This window comes from Erpetoichthys calabaricus, chromosome 6, assembly GCF_900747795.2.
Source record: "Erpetoichthys calabaricus chromosome 6, fErpCal1.3, whole genome shotgun sequence".
In the NCBI taxonomy this organism is placed as follows: domain Eukaryota; kingdom Metazoa; phylum Chordata; class Cladistia; order Polypteriformes; family Polypteridae; genus Erpetoichthys; species Erpetoichthys calabaricus.
In genome coordinates, this window is record NC_041399.2 from 165,283,801 (window position 1) to 165,304,014 (window position 20,214).

At 37.5% G+C, this 20,214-nt stretch overlaps 1 protein-coding gene across 3 annotated transcripts in view; it reads left to right on the top strand.

Annotated features, from left to right (window-relative positions):
* wdr37 (WD repeat domain 37) overlaps window positions 1-20,214 on the top strand; it is a 175,743-nt gene that overhangs the window by 11,402 nt on the left and 144,127 nt on the right. For 2 of the 3 annotated variants that reach the window (XM_028804096.2, XM_028804095.2), the window contains exon 2: window positions 10,998-11,175. The exons of the other annotated variant lie outside the window; for it this stretch is intronic. In XM_028804096.2, coding sequence (XP_028659929.1) covers window positions 11,038-11,175 — 138 coding nt within the window. In that variant the 5' untranslated portion in view covers window positions 10,998-11,037. The remainder of the gene's footprint in view (window positions 1-10,997; window positions 11,176-20,214) is intronic. 3 annotated transcript variants of the gene reach the window in all.

The following is a 20,214-nucleotide window of genomic DNA, read 5'->3' on the forward strand; positions in this document are numbered from 1 at the left end:
CCACGACAGACCAATGCAGAGCCCGCATCACTGCGGACGCCGCACCGATCCGCCTGTCGATCTCACGCTCCAAGCCAAGCTTGTGGCATCATATTCAAAAAGACTTGAGGCTGTAATTGCTGCCAAAGGTGCATCGACAAAGTATTTAGCAAAGGCTGTGAATACTTATGTACATGTGATTTCTCAGTTTTTTTATTTTTTTTAATAAATTTGCAAAAACCTCAAGTAAACTTTTTTCCTGTTGTCATTATGGAGTGTTGTGTGTAGAAGTCTGAGGAAAAAAATGAATTTAATCCATTTTGGAATAAGGCTGAAACATAACAAAATGTGGAAAAAGTGATGCGCTGTGAATACTTTCCGGATGCACTGTAGGGACAGGAGCAGAAAAGCCTTCTGGGTCATTTCTGCATACTAAGTTAGGTTCATGATGTGTTGTGTACTGTCTGCAAGTTTACAATCTTTAAGTAACACTGGATGAATATTTGACAAATGTGCTGACCTTGGCGTATATTTTTGTATCTGTATTGATAAGAGAAATAGAACGGAAATTTGATGATGTAGTGTAGTGGGGGCTTTACCTGGTTTGGGTAGTGTAGTTACAGTAGCCTGTAACATTTCAGCAGTTTATTATTACCACTTTATTAAAAACTTGGCACAAGTAGTGTGTCAAGTGTATATGAAAGGACTTAATGTATTCTTTAACGTAGCTATCCAGACCCGGTGCTTTCTGATGCTTTAAGGTATTCTTTGCTGTAATAATATAGGTCTCAGTGATAGGTTGGGTTAATACATCTACTGAATCTGAGCAACCATAAGAAGGTTGATGCTGCCTGAAAATCCCAAAATAGATTTGGTTATGGGCTGTACAGATCACAGCATTAAATTAAAATCTGATTGAAGTTGCCATTTTTACAAGATAAAATTATGTTTATACTCAAAATTCCTATTATTTCTACTAATTATATGTTTCATTTCACAATAATACAGTTTCCTATAAAATTGTGTTTTTCAATAACCACAAACAAATTTCAAAGGCAGTCTGTAGAAAAGGCAGGAGTTAATTTATGGCACAAATGTTTTAATAACAGACAAATTGTATGTAGCATTATCAAAGGTAAGGAGCTCCAGTGAACTAATATTTAGCTCTTGGTGAAAAAAAAAAAACAAAACATGAAAGTAGTTAGTTACATAGTACTTCTGATACATCTGCTAAAGTACTTCTAATACATCCGCTTAACCACTGGCACAATAACCATGGGCCATTCTCTTAGAAAATCGTGTCACAGCTAGTATTTGTATAATTTGACAGCTCTACTGTACACCTAGGAATAGTTTTTGCAAAAGCAATTTAAGGTTCAATGCCAGAACAGGGATGGTGGGCAAGTTCTCACTTTTATCAACTTGCCCCTCCCATCACATGGTCACAACCCATTTACCTTACATAAGCAACAGATAAAGATGTTTTTCACATGAAGCAGAGGCTAACAGCAGATACCAAGCCTACTCTTGACTATATGGAGGAGCTTTAGGCAACTTTAGCTGAATTCTAATTTCTGCTTTTGATCTCCCTTTGACCTTCCGTACTGTTATGTCCCCTGGATTTGTTTAGTCCTTTCTTAAGATTGTTCATAGTTATTACACACCACATAATCGCAAGCAAAACTAACATCATGCTTATTGTTTATGTGCACAGTATTTAACTTTAATTAAAAAAATTAATAGACTAACACAAAGACATCAATGCATCCATGCTATTAATTTTACCTGACTTCACAACAGCAAACAAGAGAGAAAGTGGGAGTGCCATAAATAACAACAACTTTTATTTCTATAGCACACTCTAATGCAAAAGGTGTAGCTCAAAGTGCTTTACAACATTTCAAAGAGGAAGTTACATGCAAAGATAACCAAATTAAATTTTGATAAGAATAACAATGAATAAACAGTATACAAAAGATAGATAAAAATGTGCACATACATAAGAAAAATATATAGTTAAGAGAAACAGAGTCCTTAAAGTATAGATTTTTCAGTTTCGGAATGACAGTTTGATGATAAGTTCAGATGGCCAGGGTGGACAGAAAAAATTAAAACAAAAAAAGAAAAACTTCAGTTAAGCTGGGGGAAAAAACAAGCAAAATCTGAAGGGTTTCCAGGCCAAAAGACTGCCAAGTCCCCACTGGGCATTCTGCCTAACATAAATGTTCTTAAGTAGTTCTTTATTAGTTCTTTTTGGGCTTCATGTTAGAGAATTGGACACAGTGAATTTTGCGGCAAGTTGGGGTATCCGCTTTCATTCAGACATTACCGATAGCTGCACAAAACTGTGATCAGATGGTGGTATTGCAGTACGACACCACAGAAGAACCAGAAAAGAAAACAGACAAAAGTAAAGATTAATAACGATTGCAGATTTATTGTTGAAAATGATAATTCACGAGATATGCAAAAAATTAAGTGTAAAACTAAATTGAAGCTGTGAAAAAGCAAAATTAAAAAAGTGGGATTTTAGGAATTTCTTAAAATGTTCCACAGAATTAGCCTGGTGTATCTCCATTGGTAATGTATTCCAGATTTTTCATGTGTAATAGCAAAATGACACCACACCACTTCTTTTGAACTTGGCTCTTGGAATTATAAACAGGCTGCTATTAGAAGATCTAATGTTACAACTTGGAATGTAGGGACATGGTCAGTCCAAAATGTAAGAAAGAGCAAGATTACTTAAGGCTTTATACACCATTAGTAGTACTTTGAAGTCCCTATTATTAAGCACTCTTAATGTTTTTGATAGTGACAGTGAGTGTGATGAATGTGGTGTGCATACACTGTTTAAATTAAGGTTTCTCAAGTTTTTCCATAACTGTGTGCCAACTCAACACCCTGATTTTCATTTCTGAAGAAGCAAGAGCTATCCCATCTGCTTTCAGTTTTTTATCTTTATGCATATAATGCATCATCACTTCTTTGTTACAGTGCTAATTTATTACTATACAAAACCACATCCATTATAGAGCCTTGAACTTCACACTACACATGGCAACTATACAGTATAACTGAGAGGATGGCTGTAAGGTGGCATCCATTGGCTCTCTTAACTTAGAAGAAAATGCCATGTACTTAGAAAGATGTATTAAAACAAACTCTTTACAAATGCATATTCTTATTACCTGAAGACATGTATCTCAGGGATGACTTTATAAATAAATGGAGACATAGCCCTTGTGTAAATCTACATCCAGTGTTGTTTATGTATTTTGTCCTTGTCTTAGGTAACCTAGTGTATTGACCCTAGAGAGGTATATCATTGTTAGATTTGAGGACTCATATTAGTAGATGTTTAAAGAAGTGAATCATAAAGGGAGTTTTTGTTGCTGTTGTTGTTGTGAACCACACTAGTGGTGTGCACCATTACTTTCCTGGTGCATTGGCAACATGGTTATGGCGTCGGATCACTTTTATAAAACTTTCCACTCAAAAGTCAAGATTTATAAAAGAAAATGTGATGGGTGAATTTGTGCATACTTACGGCAACTATGACTCGTGCATATGAAACATTTCAGAGAAACTGGGAAATGACAACAGCCTTGATCAAGTTGGGAAATGCATCCAAACCACCTAAATGACGACTAACACTCATAAAAATTCATATCACCAAGCCTTTACTATGATGTGAATTGAAGTGACAAACATTAAATCTCAAAAGTGATGTAAAAGGGCCAATGTTATGAATTTGTATTGAAAATTTTTTTTTTGGTTTTTCATCGGTTTATCCAGGCTACCTGTTTTCATTTCTCAGGGAACTAGCTGACAGGTAAGGAGTATCTCAGCCAAGCTGCAGCTCCATCATGCCTGCTGTGCTGGAAGCCATTAACCTACTGACAAGGTGCTATATTCATTTCCTGTATGGAGTAAATGTACATACTGTACATAAAACATAACATGTTATTTCCAGCAGAAAAAGGCAATTTACAGCAGTGTAACATTGGCAGACACCTTGCTGATGGTACTGTACATGGTGATTGGATTGTTGATATTGTAACTGGCTGAATCCTCAGTTTTTTATATGGTCTGTTTTCATTGTAACAGCTATCAAGTTAGGTGGTGACTGCTACCCACTCAGATACTGGTGCCATACGCATTTCTTCTACCCCTAGAAAACAGATGAGAGGCACTATAATGCCACACATGCTCTTGCACATTCAGTGGTGGAGGGCAGCATAGGACTCCTTGAAAGCAGGTGGTGGTGTCTTGAGGCATCAGGTGGGAGTTTGCTCTACCAGGCAGTTAGGGTCTGTAATATCATGATTGCTTATGTACAAGGCTGATTAGCTTAGTCTATGTGTGGTTGTTCCAGGGTGACAATCTGGCAGGTAGTGCTGGGCGGTGTACCGGTTCATACCGAAAATCGTTTTATATTTTTGTTATGATATGGATTTTTCTTGTACTGCAACACCGGTTTAAATTGCCTAAACAACGTTCGGAACGTGGCGCAGTGGGAAATTGTTTAAGGGGGGACCTTTTTCACTGCTACACCGCTAAACAGATACAACGCAGTACATGCGTTAGTGGAGGTGTTGTGCGGGGGCTCTTTTTCACAGCTACACCGCTAAATAGGCATGCAGCGGAGTACATGCGGTAGTGGAGAAATTGCACGGTGAAAATGGACAGAGAACATTCTGAAACTGAAGCTGTAGCAGACGGTAAAGTTGAACATGATGACATAGGAGAACTTTTGCTGAAAAAAACGAGTCACGTCCGTTGCCTGGAGATACTTTGGTGTTAAAAGGTCGGATGTGGACCATTATGTTCAAATCTGTGAATACTGTTTCTATACTACTGGATAATACTGCAAGCCAAGTTGTACTTGTTTTATTTTTTTTTCAATACAGTGTAATGTACCTGGGTACTGTGTAATAGTGTGACGACATGTTGTCTTTATTCTTGTAATTTGTCATTAAAGTAGAACAACGTAAACTAAACTTCATCGTAAAATGAATATTTAATTTACTAGATTTTCTCTAACCCCGTCATAAGTTATTAGGAAACATTAAATGCTTTGTGTTAAGTGTTCCCCGAGCCATGTTAAATCGGTACGTGCTTCTTAAACTAACTTCCTCTTGTACTGAGGAGGCGCCGGCAGCGATCGCCGCACAGAATACATTCACCTCATGATATTCCTGCTCCCTGAACATTTAGAATGCTGAAGATAAATACTTGATATAATTTTCATGATGAAATGCATTAAAGCATGTATTAATCATGTGGGGGCACAGTGGTGTGGAGGTTGCACTGCTGCCTCGCAGCAAGGGGGTCTCGGGTGTACCCTGCCTTGAGTTTGCATGTTTGTCTGGTGGGTTTACTCGGCATGCTTGTTCCTTTCAAAGTCATGTAGGATATGGGGTTTTGTTATGCTGTATTGACCCTGCTAGTGTATGTTTTGCTCGTATTCACCCTGCAATGTGCTGGCGTTCAGGATTTGCTCCTGCCTCGCACACAATGCTTGCTGGATTGGGCGCAACCCTGAATGGATGGCATAATTGAACATGTATAACGAAGATTTTTTTAAAGTTATGAACGCTCCGTGGTCTAAGTTTATAACTAGTTTTAATTTCACAAAGACATTTATTGTGTGGGGCGGCACAGTGGCGCAGTGGTAGCGCTGCTGCCTCGCAGTTAGGAGACCCGGGTTCGCTTCCCGGGTCCACCCTGCGTGGAGTTTGCATGTTCTCCCCGTGTCTGCGTGGGTTTCCTCCGGGCGCTCCGGTTTCCTCCCACGGTCCAAAGACTTGCAGGTTAGGTGGATTGGTGATTCTAAATTGGCCCTAGTGTGTGCTTGGTGTGTGGGTGTGTTTGTGTGTGTCCTGCGGTGGGTTGGCACCCTGCCCGGGATTGGTTCCCTGCCTTGTGCCCTGTGTTGGCTGGGATTGGCTCCAGCAGACCCCCGTGACCCTGTGTTCGGATTCAGCGGGTTGGAAAATGGATGGATGGATGGATTTATTGTGTGGTGATTGGCTAGGTGGAGAAAGAAAAAGGAAGGACATGAGCTGAGGGTTTGGTACGTCAGACAGACAGCACGCATGCAATAAAGAAAGCCCACTTAGAAGAACATCCATTGAATTCTGTGTTCGTGTCTCCGACCACCAGATCACAAACCCAACATGTACACAATATTTAAGTTAAACCTGTGCGATACCCATTCATACATCCAGTTTTTTGGAGCCTCATCACACCTGCCATAAAGTTCTCTACACTGAACGTACACCTGCGGACCCCTTACTGCAAGGGAGCAGCACTACTGCGACACTACCATGCATGTTTAATACCTGCTTTAATGCATTTCATCCTGAAAATGATATCAAATATATATATATCTTAGGGCAGAGGAAGTCAGTTTAAGAAGCACGCAGTGATTAACAACTGGGTCGGGGAACACAACACAAAAAATGTAATGTGCTACATTAACTTATGATGGGGTTTGAGAAAATGTAGTAAATTAAACATTAATTTTAGGCTGAAGTTTAATTTACGACATTCTACTTTAATTATAAAATAAACTATGAGAATAAAGCGGAAATGTCGACTTTATTCTCGACATATAGTTTTTTTTTTTTCTTCCCTGTGTCCATATTTTTTTTTCTTCACCGTGACCCTAATACGATTCCGTAGGGCTATACCACAAATAGCATTATAAATGCAAGTTGCAGTTTTATTATTTACTAGCCAACCCGCGGCGTAGCATACGCCGCATAATTATTTGTTGATGGGTGAACACTTCCTGAAAGACGCACTTACGATACGACTAAGTGAATGAAAAGATGGAACTTTGGAGAGAGCAACATACAATTGTCCGTGACTGATAACTGGTTTTGGCAGATACAGGCATATCTTTTTGAAAGTTTGGCCCTGTGCCTTATTAATTGTCATTGCGAAGGCCAATCTAACAGGAAATTGTCTGCGTGTCAAAGTAAAATGCAAATTTGAATCTGATGGGGTCAGGGATATCCAGGGAATAAGGACAGTTTTGTGAGTTAGCAGCTGCAATAGTCTTACACTCCAGTACATTGTGGTGAATGCTGGTAACAGAAAGTCTAGTGCCATTACAGAGACCTTTTGCTGGCATGAGGTTTCTGAGAAGCATGATGACTGAACCAATTTTAATTTTGAGTTTATGCGGAGGCATGCCAGTGGGAGTAAGACTATTAAGAAATTCTTTGGGGAATAAAAGTTGATCTGCAGGATCGTCTGTGACGATGAAGTCAACGCTGGTGAATGTCACTTCATCGGTAGGGATAAGTTTCAGCACTTGTTCATTAAGGTGTAGCGAGTCTTCATTGGTGACGCTTAATATACGGGAGGAGGGTTAGAGTGGACGGCTGAGGCTATGTCGTGCGTATCCCATGACGCGGGAGGAGGGTAAGAGTTGGCGGGCAGGGCTCTGTCTTGCGTGCGTCTTGCTTGCTATGGGGACTATTAAGAAATTCTTCAGGGAATGAAAGTTGATCTGCAGGATCATCTGTAACGATGGAGCCAATGCTGGTGAAAGTCACTTCGTCGGTAGGGATAAGTTTCAGCACTTGTTCATTAAGGTGTAGCGAGTCTTCGTTGGTGACGCTTAATATACGGGAGGAGAGTTAGAGTTGGCAGCCGGGGCTCTGTCGTGCATATCCCATGACGCGGGAAGAGGGCAAGAGTTGGCGGGCGGGGCTCTGTCTTGTGTGCGTCTTTCTTGCCATGGTCTTAGTGAATTATATATATAGATGTATATAGCTTAGCTTGAAGCAAGGTCCATATTAATGCAATTTGCCTAAATGATGGTTCAGTTGGTAAAGATGTCTTCACCAAGTTGCACTTGTTTTATTTTATTTTTATTTGGTGAATACTGTCTAATGCACCTGGACTTGAAGTCTTGAAGTAATAGTATTATTACTGGAAGTTGCACTATTATTTATTTTATTGTTATTATTATTTAATTTAAATATTAAGCAGTTTAAAGATGGTAAAGTTGTTTAAAAAGTCACTTAAGTCACTTTAATGTGTCAGTGGGCAGAGATTGTTAACATTAACAAAGTGTAGTTGGTTTACAAAAAATATTTACTATTTATTCCTTTTCTAAGACATGTTCAGTGCAATTCAACTTTTGACAAGCACCTTTGGATATTTTACTAAGTCTAAATGCCTCTCTGGATGGTTGAAAATATGTTGTCAAAATTTTAGTTTAAATTGTTTGCAAAATTTGTTCAATTAAAAGGTTCTATATTTTGACTGCAACTGTCATGCAATGTGATTCCTTCTCTTCATTAGTGCCACCCCCTTGAAAACTATTACTTTATGGGGCCATGCAAACCTGTATTAATACTTGTGTTCACATTAAAATGTTTTTTTTTTGTACAATGTACAATTCTCATGATAATAGAATGGGTTATTTTTAGCCAGTCTACTGCAGTAATTGCAGTGGAAAGTGTGGTTAACATCCACTCATGCATGGGAAAAAAATACAGTTGAATACCATGAAACCGGTATAATTTTGAAAAATACCGTGATATAGAACTTTGGTCATACCTCCCAGCACTACTGGCAGGGTTTGAGGTGTGCTCATGTTTACTCATTTACAAGATGATTGTGATTTATTTTTATTTATTTTTGAAAGGGTAAATTGTGTACATATTTGCATATACCAGGTTCTATAAATCAGATATACATTTTTTTGGCTTATGCATACTTTGCAATCAAATCCACTTAAATGTTTTATAAATTAGACCTCAGGTCCTTAAACCATCTTATGATGGTGGCAACTAGCAGATATAAACTAGATATTCAAGCACATACTGATGCCTTCATTCACATTAAACATTTTTGCAAAGAATAATTTTCATGCACTTTTCAGGTATCTGCGGACAATTTGCATAAAGTTGTTTTGAAATACATGTTCCTTTTTTACTTTAAGTCAAGCAGCTACACAATTTTATCACATTTTAAAAAAAGACTGGTATTACATTTAAGTATTTGTATTAATTAGGTGCAATAAATGGATGGAGGCAGGTTTATAGAGGCACACTCCTTTTTAATATGTTTACAACTAGACTGAGATTTTTTTTTGATCATTTTGTTTATTATTTTTCTTAACACAGAAAATGCTATGCAAAGTTAAATTACTCTAATTGTATTGCTCATCATGGAAACCTGATTTTGTTCTCTCTGACAAGAGTCACATAATGTAATCATAATATGTACATGAAATAGGTATTTCTTTATTAACACAGGCAGTATTTCTGCAGTCAGTTATTGTCTGACCACTATAACACATTTTTAAATCTTTGATCATAAGTAATGCTCACTCAATCTTGTTTCTAGAAATTATGTTATTTGTGAATTTGTTTAGCACAAAGATCAGAAAATGGATGGACAGATAAAAATCAACTTACTACATGGTATTAACTACACTCTGCCAAAAGGTAAGCAGACCAGAAAGTCAACTCACTGATTAAACTTCTCTTAATTTAAAAGGTAAACCAAAAAATAATACACAGTTTGTAAACTGAGCATCCTCTTTAATAAAACCCCTGTGTGCGTCCATGTGTCCATGTGTGTGTGTCTTCTGGTGAAGTGCGCATGCGTGGGGCACAGTGCGATGCTTCAAAGGCTGCCTGATGCGTCACACAAGCCAGAGAAGGCGGGACCTATAAAATATCGCGCGGCTGATCCAATTGGATTTCGGTAAATGAGGTAAGACCTAAAACATAATGCACGAAAAATCCAATCGGGTACTGAGACGCGGAGACCAGCTTCCCCAAAGAGGTGGGATTAGTGTTTGTGGTTGTGAAAGTGTTCACTCTGAGGATGTCAGATTTGCGATTAACAGACTTGGCCCGGTAAAGTGTCAAGTTGTCAGTCGTTGAAGGGTTTTTCCTAAATATACGAATTTTCATGATATTACAATAGGATGACTTTTAAAAGTAGATTTATTTTTGTGCACATAAAATCCGTTGCTGGGGAGACGCCACACATACAATAATCAGCTGCACGCCAGCACAGATTAAAATACTTGCTGGGGAACTGCACAGTACTTGCTGGAAAGACTTATTACTGCGAGAGAAAATTAAAGGCACACAATACAGTGACGCATATTACAGCCACATACAAGCCAGGAATACTGTGACAGAAAATAGACGGTCCCTTGCCATTTAATATAGACTGTTCCTACTAATGCTTATGCACTACTGTTCTAGCGCCCATTATTGTAATGGGCTTAATGTCTAGTACAATAATAAATATATAACATTGAATTTTGAAAATAGTTGCTCTTTTGCTACCCTAGGATAGTGACTTTCTGTTTTTACGCATATAATTTCGAAATACACATAATGGAGATGTGTTTAAAGTTGGGCAGTTTGACTTGAGAAACCTGATCAAAATGCACTGAATGATATGCAATAATACATTATTGTTTATAATGGCTTCAGAGAATGTTGATGTGTGGCATGTTGGTTGGACATGCAAATAAGAATTTCACTACAATTGCTAAAATCTGTGCTCAGAGGACAAAGATTTAATTTCTTTAAAGTTTCCTTTGAATTAATAAAATTGAAAAGTGCCTTTGAAAATTACCATATCTCTTTTTTTTTGCTAGGACATTTGAAGAATTAGGATAATGTAGAGGGTTAAATCCTTCACATGATTTGAAGTTGTTTAGTTTTATTAAATAAATGTTACTCATGCCTGTAGATAGTAAATAACAGTTTTTATAAGTTTAAGATGGCTTTAAAATTTGCACTTTGTATTGCTACTTGTGTTTTAGGTTTTCTTAATGACCTATAAACTCTGTATCTTGAAGGAGTTGGTCCTTCACTTACAAACAGTTCAACCATAACTGTAGAATAATAGAAACACAGTGATGTAGATCTATATGCCATCTTTTTAGCTTACTAAATGTAAATGACTAAATGTAAATGAATACAATTTTAAAAATGTTATAATTTATTTTTTTGTTTAATCAGTTTCTGATAGGGGGCTTGGAGCAGCTGTTGCTAAGGCGTAATGCCCGCCGAAAGTGGGAGCAGTGCAGCTTCTAGACAAGCAAAGCAGAAGCGCAAATCTCACAGCCTTTCAATCCGCAGAACCAACAGTTCAGAACAGGAAAGATCAGGAATGCAAAGGGAAATGTTGGAAGGACAGGTAAGGTATTTTTTTTTGTAAATGTTTAAGTGTAATAGCTATATTAAGGGTATGAACTGTATGTGTAGGACTCTAAGTGGTATGGGAAGATTGGAGGATAAGCAGACCTGTGTAACATTTATCATTGTGAATATTGGTGTATTACAGTAATTGTAAATTCAAATCAATATCAGATATGTTTCAGGAGTGTATATGTACAGATGTACAGCATTATCATTAAGTGTAATTAGCAAGAGTATTTGATTATATTCGTTATTTAGAAATGTATACTTTGCAGTTTTTGTATTTGCTAAAGTACTCAGACTTGAGATTATTTGTGAGCCTGTTTTATCCTCTTCAGAGCTATTGTTGTTGGATTGCTTGGTTGTTCAGGTTAATGTAACTGTTTGAATGAATAACCTACAAGTGTGGAATTGTGCTCCCATTTCCACCCAATGTGCCCAGCTATTAACTTGAATATAAAGTTTTATTAATAAATAAATGTTTCTTAACATGGAATAACAAAAATAATGATCAACACAAATATAGGAGAAAAATCATCACAGGTATAAAAATGTGTTCCTGGTTTTCATGGGTCTGACTGATTGTTGCTGTCTTCTCTTACTGTGACATGGCCCTCCTGCAGTGTTTTTCCTCCAATTTTACAACTCTTGCTTGTTGGATATATATATATATATATATATATATATATATATATATATATATATATATATATATTCATGGCATTCGTAGTCTGAATCACAATCTGATTGTATGGGTGGTTATCTACCAGGTAACGCTTGTGGTTGGTCTGCAAGTTGGCAAACATCCGCCACGGTGCCCTCTTCAGTTGCGAGAAGCAGATCATAGAATGTTGCAAAGTTTTTACTGTCAAATAATGCAAAGAGTACGCGACACGTGTTTCGCCCTAATTCTGGGCTCATCAGGTGTACACACTCACTGCACCCCCTCTCGGAGGTTTGATTTGACAGTAAAAACCATGCAATATATATATGTATGTGCGTCTTAGGAACTGCACGTCTGACATTGTGGTCAGCAACACAGGAGCGCCACAAGGGACTGTACTTTCTCCGGTCCTGTTCAGCCTATATACATCGGACTTCCAATACAACTCGGAGTCCTGCCATGCGCAAAAGTTCACTGATGACACTGCTATCGTGGGCTGTATCAGGAATGGGCTGGAGAAGGAGTATAGGGACCTAATCAATGACTTTGTTAAATGGTCCGACTCAAACCACCTACACCTGAACACCAGCAAAACCAAGGAGCTGGTGGTGGATTTTAGGAGGCCCAGACCCCTCATAGACCCAGTGATCATCAAAGGTGACTGTGTGCAGATGGTGCAGACCTATAAATATCTGGGAGTGCAGCTGGATGATAAATTAGACTGGACTGCCAATACTGATGCGCTGTGCAAGAAAGGACAAAGCCGGTTATACTTCCTTCGAAGGCTGGCTTCCTTCAACATCTGCAATAAGATGCTGCAGATGTTCTATCAAACAGTTGTGGCGAGCGCCCTCTTCTACGCAGTGGTGTGCTGGGGAGGCAGCATTAAGAGGAAAGACGCCTCACGCCTGGACAAACTGGTGAGGAAGGCAGGCTCTATTGTTGGCATGGAGCTGGACAGTTTAACATCTGTGGCAGAGCGAAGGGCGCTCAGCAGGCTCCTATCAATTATGGAGAATCCACTGCATCCACTAAATAATGTCATCTCCAGACAGAAGAGCAGCTTCAGTGACAGACTGCTGTCACTGTCCTGCTCCACAGACAGATTGAGGAGATCGTTCCTCCCCCAAACTATGCGACTCTTTAATTCCACCAGGGGGGGTAAACGTTAATATTTAACATTATACATAGTTATTGTCTGTTTTTTCACCTGTATTATTATCATTCTTTAATTTAATATTATTTATTGTATCAGTATGCTGCTGCTGAAGAATGTGAATTTCCCATTGGGATTAATAAAGTATCTATCTATCTATCTATCTATCTATCTATCTATCTATCTATCTATCTATCTATCTATCTATCTATCTATCTATCTATCTATCTATCTATCTATCTATCTATCTATCTATCTATCATATATATATATATATATATATATATATATATATATATATATACTGTGTGTGTGTATATGTATATATATATATATATATATATATATATATATATAATAGTCATATAAAACAATTTGGGAACCCCTCTCAGCCTGCATAATAATTTACTCTACTTTAAACAAAAAAGATAACAGTGGTATGTCTTTCATTTCTTAGGAACATTGGAGTACTGGGGTGTTTTCCAAACAAAGATTTTTAGTGAAGCAGTATTTAGTTGTATGAAATTAAATCAAATGTGAAAAACTGGCTGTGCAAAAATTTTGGTACCTTTGTAATTTTGCTGATTTGAATACTTATAATTGCTCAATACTGATTACTTGCAACACCAAAATGGTTGGATTAGCTCGATAAGCCTTGATCTTCATAGACCGGTGTGTCCAATCATGAGAAAGGTATTTAAGGTGGTCAGTTGCAAGTTGTGCTTCCCTTTAACTCTCCTCTGAAGAGTGACTGCATGGGATCCTCAAAACAACTCTCAAAAGATCTGAAAATATATATATATACAGTATATATATATATATGTTTTTTTACTTTTTATATGGCTACATTACCACCTTAATTTCTGTCAACTAATGGATGGTACTCACTTCACAAAGCATCACTTATTAACGTGGACTGCTTTTTTAAATTCAGTTAGTGGCAGTGTTACAAATTTAAAGGTAAATGTAACAATCAAATAATAAACTGAATAATCTATATATAGAATTCTTTTCGCGTTTGAAACGGAAATTACGTATGACCACGCAATATGGAAATTATGTATGAAATGGAAATTACGTATGACCACGCGATATGGAAATTACATATGACCACAGAACATATTATAATACAGGAACTAATCACTTTGTTTGTGGACGCCATTTTTATATCGTCCTTATGAATTGTTATTATTTGTGTGAGAGTTCTTTTACTGATATTGAAAAGAAGTAAACACAAACACGCCGATCTATCCCATAGAAGTGCGCCCTGCGTCGCCCTCTCCCAGCCCTCCTTTCTGGACTACAGCGCTGAGCCATCCGCCGCCAGGTGCGTTCTGACAGATAAGTTTTATTTATTCGTACACATGACTGTTGCGGAAACTGCCACATTGTAACTTTTTTTTAGTTGGCAGTACTTGATAGTAGAAGAGATGAGGAAAACAGTTTTGCGTCTTTCTACTTTTTAACTGCGCGGAGCTGTAAACAATGTGAAGACGAGACCACCTTCAGTGGCCAGGGGTCGTGAGAACAAAGTGGACGCTGGGAGGCGCGGAATGTCGGGCTGCTCCGCCGGGTCGAGAGCTTCGCAGTTTCGGGCAGCATCCTCTCTTCTCACACTGTTTGTGACACTTCAAGTGCCCCGTTGGCTCCTGGGAGAGTGGAAATCTTTGCGAATCAGTGTAATCGGTGCCATCAAAGCAGGACTCTGTTTGTAAATTGCCCTGCACAACTACTTACTGTCCCTTAAGGTGAGTTTGGGTCACTAAAACCCCGCAACATTCAAGGTTGCTTTTGTGATCAATTATTTTAAGAAGATGGAGAGTTTACCTCTAAGAAGATGTACAGTCCTCTTCATGTAAAGTGTTGGACTTGGGAATTGTTTGGACATTCTGCCCGTTAAGCACGGAAGGGCAGCGTCCACATTTATCAGAATTATTTTTCTCTTAAATCACAGGCACGTAGTGCAAGGTTATCAGGCAGAAATTTGGACGATCACATAGAAAATGTAATTTCTATACCACAGCAGTCGTGTAGCGCCTTTCACAAAGGATCTACTACTGAGAGATGATCCAAATACATTTTAGCTGCTGTTAGTACTACTTACCTGTTGTGTTATACCGCCTTTAAAATGTAGTTTACCCGAAACCACTCCAGTAGTCCTCAATGTGTCTTTACTTCTTAAATGTTAATGTTTTACTGTTTAATAACTTATAGACTACATTTTATTTTTTTCCCTTGCACTCAGTGAGCGAAGCCACTGGGTAATCAGCTAGTAAGGAATAATAAAGAGAAATTCATTGCACTGTAAATGGAAAGAGTGCTATTGTTAAATTTAGAGTACTTATTAATATTTTGTTAAACATGTTAAGTAATCCCGTTATGTTTAAACAAATGTTTGAATTGAATACTTTAACAAAAAGAGCATCACATTAAAAATCAGTTTTGCATAATCCAGTTCAGGGTCTCAGGCGCAAGAATAGGAAACAAGATGTTAACCAGCCCTGAAAAGGGCACACACACACCCTACCTCACTCACACCAGGATGATACAGAGTATCATGTAACGTAACATACATCTCATAGGGATGTTGGTGGAGGAACCAGAGTACACAGAGAAGCCCCTAGACAAACATGGGTGGGACATGCAAACTTGGCACATTCACTTGTCAAGCCAGGGTTGAGACTCAGAATTCTGGAGCTGTGAGGAGGTAATACAAGGCAAGACCTTGTTCTACTCGTTTTCAGTTTGGTTTGACATGATGCAGATCAGTTTGTACATATTTAAGGGAAAAACATCTATAATATGTTTCAAGGTAAAACTTTAAACAGTAAATTGTGAAAGAGGTGTACTGAATACTTATTCCATGGAGTGTGTTTTCTAAACCAGTAATTCAAATGTTTTGACTAAATTTTCCCTGGGATGCCCTCTGGGTTACACAGTCATATGCTAGAGCTGCTATAAAATATCTTAATTAATAGGGCTGCAACTAATAATTATTTTGGTAGTCGACTAATCGTTCTGTTTTTTTTTTCGATTAGTCACGATTATTTCATGCCTGACTATTTTGAAGCCTGCGACCTGTGGTTGCACATCCTGTTCTGGGCTCCAATGCATGTCTTACCTCATCTGCTCACGTCTGTCCACCTGTGAATGTCACCCTGCTGTCTATGCATTAAAACGATTAAAATTAATAATAATCAAATTAAAATAACAACCAGTGTAACATATGAATTTGAAAATAATCAGATGTTTTTATATTAATGTGACCATCACAATAAAAAAGAAATACATTAAACAATACAAACTAAAGTGCACATAGTCTTTAAACAAAAAAAGTGCATTTAACTTAACCAAAAAATACATCGTTAAAATAAACATTTTTCATATTTTAGTAATAAATGACAAAATGTAGACATAAACTACATAATGTGTAAAGACTGAAGTGCAAAGATCAAATAAACACTTTCACAAAAGGTTCAAGGATGATACAATAGCTTCCGTGGCGCAGCGGTAGAAATTGCTGACTTATAATCAAGAGTCCCCGGGTTCGATCCTGACTGCCTCGTATATTTACCGTTTTGAGTAGTGAGTGGCTTTTATTGTTAATATTATACAATAAACACATACATTTGATTTGCGTCTGTAACTGCCACTGTAAATGTATAGTACTTGTAAAAGTTACCTTTTTTTTTCGCTTTTATTCTCTCAGTCACGATCACAATACATACCACTGCCCCCCCAGTGATCTGACACTGTTACTTTTTATCTGAAACTGGGAATAACTGTAGTTGTGAGTGGTGTTTTGAGAGGAATAACTGTAGTTGTGAGTGGTGTTTTGAGAGGAATAACTGTAGTTGTGAGTGGTGTTTTGAGACAGTCGAACTGGAAATTCTCTGATCTGGATGGATAAAAGCTGACACACAAATGCTGGCGAATCTGCCTTATTCGTATCTCATTGTCAGTTGATTTTTTTTATTCAGTTTTATTGAGTGTTCCTGCTTACGCTGAATTAGTATGCACCTTATGGCCCGTGATGTCAAAGCCACACTGACAAAAAAACAGAGACATAGGTATATATGATATTTGGAACTATTCATTTTATGACCTTACAGTACATTTCGGAAAACATTGTGGCACGGATGCAACATTATTCATATTATTCATATTCATTCACGTACCTTCCTGCGGTTGTAATCAGTGACTGCGTTTTTTTTCCCCTACCTTGTCCAGACTGCACAGGACACCAGGACATGCAGAGGAAAGAATGTTCCTCTGCAAGGTGAGTCATGAATGCTCTTCTTTTCTCAGTGGACCCCGTACATGCCTTGCACAGTACATGTGCTTTGATCGCCGCCAGGTCAAGCTTGTTATAGCACAAGCAACCGGCCACCTGCGTGCTCCTGCTAGCTCTAAATAAGCTCACGCCTTCTGGTGTCAGCGCGCAGCACCGGGGAAAAAAAAAAGAAAGAGACAAATATATGTGACATTTTGAAGAAATCATTGTATGACCTGAATAGTACCAATCAGAAAACATCATCGCACTAATGCAATGTTATTTGAAAACGAACAGATTGGGTGAAAATTTATTACTTGTAAAAGTTAGCTTTTTTCACTTTTATTTTCTCAGTCTTGTTCACGCTCTCCCTCCCCTCCTGATCTGACCCTAACTAACTAACTAACATCGCCAGCATAAATTGTCAAGAGACGGCGGCATCACAGCTCCAGGATGCTTGCGTTTCAGATGCTCATGCATCGCGGTGGTGCTGCCGTGAAAAGAAAGCTCCGCTTTGCATAATCTGCATTCAACTTTTTTTTCTTTTTCGGTGAAGTGCTCCCATACTTTAGAAAGTTTCTGCCTCAGTTTTTTTCCATCTCCTTCCCCCTCCTGTATCTGACTCGCCATTGCAACCACATTTATTTTCTTCTACATTCTTCTCCTCAGACGTACTTTCTTTGTTGGTAGGACTGTGTGCAGTCTTGACAAACAATAAGAAACGATACTGCCCCCAGACGTTCATGTAGTGCATTGCAGTTACAAAAACCAATGTGGTTCTTTGTGACTGGAGCCTCTATTGAAGGTTCTGTTTATGATGCATCGACAATAAAAAATCCGAGTCAACGATTTTTTGTAGTCGATGACGATTACATTGACTAATCATTGCAGCCCTATTAATTAATGATGAATTTGCAGATGTATATTATTTTAAAACAAACGTACAGCAAAGATGTTAATAAATAAAGCCAGTACCCTACATGCTGTCATGAAGTTCTATATATAATGGTTTCCAGTGTTATATTGAGTATTGATCTTGTAAATGTTGTGCCTCCTAGTGTTCTAATTACACAAATGCAACGTTGAAAGAAGTATGCTAATAATTTGAGTTTTAATTTTTATTACAAACCTACATCCAGTTACTTTTAAATATTTTCTTCAATATAATGCCATTAAAATATGCATTCCAATGAGATTTGTACACAGTCATTTTATTGCTTATAAAGAATTCCATTAGCAAATCATTTTCACTAATAAACCAGAATATCTCAATGTATAGTGGATAACAATTACATCTAGACAGCACAAAAAATTTATATTTACAGAAATACTGGACATTACGAGAAGATAAAAAAGGACTTTCAAAAGTTAAAAGATAAACTGAAAAGGAATTGTTATTGATGCCAAAAGAAAAGTCTGACAACTCTGTCCAGTAGTGCTCAAGTAAATAATAAAAAAAAAGTTGAAGAGAATTTAAGAAGCCTCAGGAATGTAGAAAATATCTGACAAAGAGGTGTAAATAGTGAATAAGTAAGAAGTAGGTACAACTTCTTGTAAGTTTTGGTTTGCATTTTTTACTTTATGTAAGAGAACAAAGCACATAATAACACAGTAACAGTCAAAGATACATAATACAGCAAAATAACTGGTGTATTCCAAAAAGCAAAAGTAATGCAACATAAAATCCATCAAACTAAAACATAATCCACATAACCTCCTTCTCCTGCACACCTCAGTGGGCTATATGGAAAAAGACTAAATGTAGTTCTTTGCATGGATTATAATAACAGCAAACACCAAGCAATGCTTTGGTAACCAATTTTATGGTTTAGATTAATGGAATCTAGACACTTTAAAAGAAATTCTTAAAACATTCCTAGTAGAGATTTTTTTTTATTCTAATTTAAGAGAATGTAAGACATCACTTTTCCATTGAGCTATCAGAGGTGGGTTAAGCAATTAAGTAGGTTAATCCTTGTGCAAGGAATAATGTATGGGATAACACAATACATTTTCCCTAATGTTAGACTGTGTGATATTGTTCCAAAAATGATGTTAAAGGGTGGGATATGATTTCAGATCTGAGGCAATCTGAAAGGTATGCAGCGATTTTACACCAAAATATTCTGTGTGTAGAGGACTCCTAAAGTGTTTGACCAAGTTAGGTGTGCACCTGTTGACAGCATTACAAATTCAAGTCATGTCCTTGGTAGATTAAATAGTTTTAAACAAATTATACGTGGCTTGATGTACAGTTTTTATATAAATTATAGTAAACTTTGTGCACAGTGCAGAAGACTACATTTTCATCAAAACTAGCCTTTATTGTTTAAGAAGTACACGGTGGTGGAAGGTGTGGAAAATTTGGCATATTATTTATAGTGTCAAACTTGTACAGTGCTAGTCAAAAGTCTATATACACACACAGAAATTTTCATGTTTTTTTATAAAAATGGATAACTTTTTTTTAATCAAGATACCATTAAATTGATTTTAAAATACAGGAAGCTAGTCATAGAGGCAGAGTTTCAAAGAACAAAACACATCTGAAACTGGCAAACTAAAAGAAAAGATTAAAATTAGAAAAACATCACGGACATTGGATGGAAGATAACTGAGAGAGGATTCTGTGGTCAGTATCCTGGGGTCATCTTTTCTCTGTTGCAGGCAACTCTGATGTACTTATTCTCTTATGCAGTTGCGCATCTGGGCCTTCCCCTTCTTTTTCTGTTTGATCCAGTTTGTCCTGTTCTCTCAGGACAGTAATAGTCAACTTTATATGAAATCTTCATTTTTTGGGAATCTTTTAAATGGAATAGCATTCATTATGCAAACAAAAGCAATAGACTGGCATGTTTGTTGAGAAAGTGGTATAGTTTTGTCCATTTTTGAACCCAGATATGAAATTTGGGGATTACAGTACCTTGTAACCCAAGTGACCAGA